At 52.1% G+C, this 4939-nt stretch overlaps 1 protein-coding gene across 1 annotated transcript in view; it reads left to right on the top strand.

The window, feature by feature from the left end:
• Positions 1-416: 416 nt before the first annotated feature.
• Positions 417-4939, top strand: part of OPTC (opticin) — a 13185-nt gene continuing 8662 nt past the window's right edge. The window contains exons 1-4 of the mRNA XM_021928380.2: positions 417-1183; positions 1938-2076; positions 3642-3800; positions 4594-4796. Coding sequence (XP_021784072.2) covers positions 953-1183; positions 1938-2076; positions 3642-3800; positions 4594-4796 — 732 coding nt within the window. The 5' untranslated portion in view covers positions 417-952. The remainder of the gene's footprint in view (positions 1184-1937; positions 2077-3641; positions 3801-4593; positions 4797-4939) is intronic.

Raw genomic sequence — 4939 nt, 5'->3', positions numbered from 1 at the left:
CCAACATACAATGTAAAAAAGAATGTAATGTAATGTAAGTCCGTGTCTCCTAAAGAGACTAGATGCTCCTAGGAAGGGCTGTGCCTTATTCATTCTGTACCCACAGAGGCCAGTCCTGTGCCTGGAACTCAATAGACACCCATAAATGTTTGTTGAGCAAATGCAAGAAGAGATGATCTTTATAAAAACCCACAAGATTCAACTGGGCGTGGTGGCTCACGCCTGTAATCCCAGCACTTTGGGAGGCTAGGGCAGGTGGATCACCTGAGACCAGCCTGACCAACATGGTGAAACCCCTTCTTTACTAAAAATTCAAAAATTAGCCGGGCGTGGTGGGTGCCTGTGATCTCAGCTACTCGGGAGGCTGAGGCAGGAGATTCACTTAAACCTGGAAGGCGGAGGTTGCAGTGAGCCAAGATAGAGTCACTGCACTCCAGCCTGGGCAACAAGAACGAAACTCCACCTCAAAAAAACAAACAAACAAAAAGACCCCATAAGATTCTTTGATGTTGGCATTCTCTGAATCGAGCTTAGTGACTAGCAGTCATGTTCTGAGCATGGGGTTAAGAGAGGACATCTGTGTGCATGCACCAGTGTTTGCCTGGTTTGTAGACAAGGGGACTCTTGTGAATGTGTCTGTGTTGAGATGTGTCTGCACATGCCTCTGTGAGTGAGTATCAGTGTTTGGGTGAGAGTGTAAAAACATTCAAGTGGGGTAGTGGTGGGCGGGGACTGCTAGGAGATACCCCCCAAGACATAGTCCCAGCTGGTAGGGAGTTTGTGCATGTGATGAAGGCACTGAGTCTGCAAGTGTGGGAGTGGGAAGTGGGGTAAATCTTCCAGCCGTTCCCACAACCCTCTGGAGAGCCTGCCCCTCAGATCGCTGCCCTTCCTCCTGCCCACTTGCCAGGGACCTGCCGCTGAAGGGATTCTCATTCCCATCCAACTCCCCATGAGGCTCCTGGCTTTCCTGAGTCTGCTGGCCTTGGTGCTGCAGGAGTCAGGGACAGCTTCTCTCCCAAGGAAGGAGAGGAAGAGGAGAGAGGAGCAGATGCCTAGGGAAGGCGATTCCTTTGAAGTTCTGCCTCTGGGGAACGACGTCCTGAACCCAGACAACTATGGTGAAGTCATTGACCTGAGCAACTATGAGGAGCTCACAGACTATGGGGACCAGCTCCCCGAGGTGAGGGACACAGGAGACCGACTGCATTCCCTGCATGACACTGGGAGTCAGAGGCCCGGGCCCTCCCACCTGCCCCATAGTATGGGTGTCTCAAGCCTCCACCTCTTTCTCTATGAGGTAGAAATTCTTATCCCTCCATAGGGATTTATCACTTAGATGATACTAAGAAAGAGGACACAAACCTGGGACTCCTCCTTCTTCAGAAGTCATATATCCCTCCCCCTGCCGTCAAGTAGGACCCAAAGCCATGTCTCACTGGGGGAGGGGTTCGAATGTCCTCATCATATTCTCTAGGAAATAAAAGTGCCACATCCCCCGTCTCTTTTCTGAAACTGTCCTCCAGTCTGAAGTTCTTTCCTAGGCCCTCTTGGCCTTCACTGCAGCAGCGTGGGGTGCAAGCCCAGAAGCCCCCACGCGATTGCTGCATGAGCCTGGTCGGTGTGGAGCAGGGGAAGAGCGCCAACCTGGGAAATTGGGAAAGCAGGTTCCATCTCTGCCTTGACCACCTGCTGGCTCTTTAATTCTCATCCCTGTCCTCTCCGGGCCTCAGTTTCTTCATCCATAGGATGGACATGCTGGACCTGATGCTCTCTCAGGCCCCCTTTTCGCACAGTCTTTCTGCTATCCCTTCCCCCTCCTTCTCCACAGTGACTTTTTGCCGGTTTGAAATCCATCACTGAGGTTCCCAGGGTCCAAAGTTAAGTCCCTTTCAGGCAAAAGCTGGGTTACTGTGTACTCTGTGCTACATCTCCAGGTTAAGGTGACTAGCTTCGCTCCCGCAACCAGGATCAGTCCTGCCAAGAGCACTACAGCTCCAAGGACACCCTCATCAAACCCCACGATGACCAGACCTACTACAGCGGGGCCACTACTGAGTTCCCAGCCCAACCATGGTAAGTGCACAGTCACATGGTCACAATATCCCTAGGTCATAGGCCAAGCAGCTATGACCCAGCACCAGGGGTACCAAAGTGGAACGTGGTCAGTGTTGGGACGTGGAGGGTCAGGGCTACCCTTACTAGCAGAGAGAGGAGGGGAAATAGCCACAGTAAGAACAGGAAAAAAGAAATCAAAGACAGGCACTGGCTGTCCCTAATACTTTTGCCTGAATGTACAAGTTAAGTAAGAAGCAAAGAATGCAAGAACTCCCTTATGCCCTAGCAAAGCCACCCTGCCTTAATTAATAGCATGACAGGGGAAGCAGGTTGAGTGGTAATTAGATCAGAGACAATTAAACACCTGTAGAGAAGAATAACTAACTTTGTGGCTGCCACTTGGCGTGGGAGCAAATGAAGCAGTCACACTGCTTTTCAGCTTCAAAGTCCCTCTTCAGTAGCTCTCTTTCCTTTCCCGATGCCCTCCTGGAGGCTGGAGCTGGCATTCCTGGCAGTGAGGCCTCGGCACTCTGCTGGCAGTCAGAAGTGGGCAGAGGAAGGCTGAAGTTCATTCTGGACCTGCTTGCCCCCAGCTTCCCTGTTTGCTTCTTGGGATGTTTGCCTTGGGTGAACCGGGAGTATTGGGGCATCGGTAGGAAAACCATTCAGTCAGGAATCCATGACCTCTCAGAGCTACAGTCTCAGGCTTAAAGAGGCCGTAAAGGGCCTCAGCTGAACCCATTCACAGCCTCAGGATAAGAAAGATGCTGGGGCCCCTCTGCTCCATCCACTCCTCCTGGTCACTGCTGGCAGGGAAGAGCTCCTTAATCTTGGGGCTGTGTCACTGCCACCAGAGGTCTTCCTTGAGTTGAGCTAAACTGGTCTCTCAGTAATTTCTGTGCCTTGTGACAGCAGGTGACAGAAACCACCTGCGCTATTCAGTTGTATGATCCAATAAAGTCTCCCCAACTATTTGGGGTGGGTGACCTGGCCTAACCTCATGACCCCTGGGTACAAAGACAGGGTTATGGACAGAACAGGAGAGGGCTACTTCCCAAAGAAAAATTGGCATGCTGATGCCATAAGAAGGGGAAGTGGATGCTGAGTGGGCATTGTGCTCTCCACCTTGGTTCTATTGTGCTTCTTGGAGCCACACAGAACATATCTAATTTATCTTCCCCAAGGCAGATGGCAGAGCCAGCAATCACTGGCCATCCCACTTAATTCTGGCTTTACTTTTTGGGACCAGAGAGGAATCCTATGGAAAAGAGACCAAGGGATGTCCTAGAAATACCCACATAGGCCCAGGAAAATGTACACAGAACTAGGGTCTGCTGAAAGTATAAATGGGTTTAGACTGGGTAATAACTGAGGATGGACGTGCCTCTCTGGGGTCGAGGACAGAGTGACAGGCTGGGAGCAGCCAACAGCACTGAGTACATGGTGCCTGTCAGTTCTGGGCAGCAACCTATAGGCTATCAAAAAGGCACAGATGGCCATGGTTCAGACACTCCCTGGGGCAAGGGCCATTGGCCCCAGAGGCTGAAGAGATCTCCCTTTGTTTTGTCTTTCACCTGGGCCAGGTCTGCCCACCTGCCTGGTCTGCGTGTGTCTTGGTTCCTCTGTGTATTGTGATGACATTGACCTAGAGGACATTCCTCCTCTTCCCCGGAGGACTGCCTACCTGTATGCCCGCTTCAACCGCATCAGCCGTATCAGGGCCGAAGACTTCGAAGGGCTGAGTATGTAATGCCCTGGGAAAAGATGAGTGGGGGCAGGCATAGGAAGCCACCCTGCCACTAGAACAGTCACCAACACTGGGTTAACTCTTTCCTGTTGGTTCTCAGTCCATCCAGCTGTCAAAGGGAAATAGCCTGAAGTCTCTAGAAGTCCCTTCCTTGAAGTGTTTAGATGGTGGAAGGGACCTATTTTTATTTGCTCTCCAAAAAGGTCTGGGAAGTTGGGAGGGGAAGGTATGATCTGCCAACATCTTCAGGATGTCCCAGCAATGACAGCTGTGTGATCAGCTGGCCTCTGGGCAGGACTGTCTTAAATCTACTCTCCATGGCGCTGATGCTGTTTACAAGGTTGTTTGTGTGCTTTTTGCTTCTTTATGCCCTATGCCCTGCTTGAGACAGGAGACCTGGGCTCTGATCCCGATTCTACCACTAATTACCCAGAGCCTTTCTGGGCCTCAGCGCCCTTCTGTGTAGACTCACAAGTGGAGGTGAGGTGGATCCAGGGATTCCTGGGCCTGTTGATTCTCGCTCTCAAGAGACTTCTTCTAAAGGATCCAAGGTGGGCGGCCACCGCACAGGACAGGATTCCAGGGAGGGGCACTGAGGCATCTGAGGGCTTTTCCAAGGAGTCCTGGTTTATGTTATTTTCTCTGGTTTGGGCTAGTGCAGGTGGAGAGCTGGTTACAATCCCCTCATCTTGAGAGGGATGGAGCAAGGTGTGGAGATAGCTCCATTCTGGGCAAGGAAAGACAGTGTGTTCTGGTTCATCTCTTTGTTCTCCCCCAACCTCTCTCAGCAAAGTTGAAGAGGATTGACCTCTCCAGCAACCTCATTTCCTCCATCGATAATGATGCCTTCCGCCTGCTACATGCCCTCCAGGACCTCATCCTCCCAGAGAACCAGCTGGAAGCTCTGCCCGTGCTGCCCAGTGGCATTGAGATCCTGGATGTCCGCCAAAATCGGCTCCGGAGCTCGGGGATACAGCCTGTGGCCTTCAGGGTGAGTTGAGGCCTTAGGTCCACTATCTATCACCTCCACCACCCACCTTCAACCACCACCACCCACCTCCACCCACCAACACCCACCTCCACCTCCACCACCCACGTCCACCACCACCACCCACCTCCATCCCCACCACCCAC

Source organism: Papio anubis, chromosome 1, assembly GCF_008728515.1.
Source record: "Papio anubis isolate 15944 chromosome 1, Panubis1.0, whole genome shotgun sequence".
Taxonomy (NCBI): Eukaryota; Metazoa; Chordata; class Mammalia; order Primates; family Cercopithecidae; genus Papio; species Papio anubis.
This window is presented reverse-complemented; position numbering and strand designations above follow the sequence as displayed.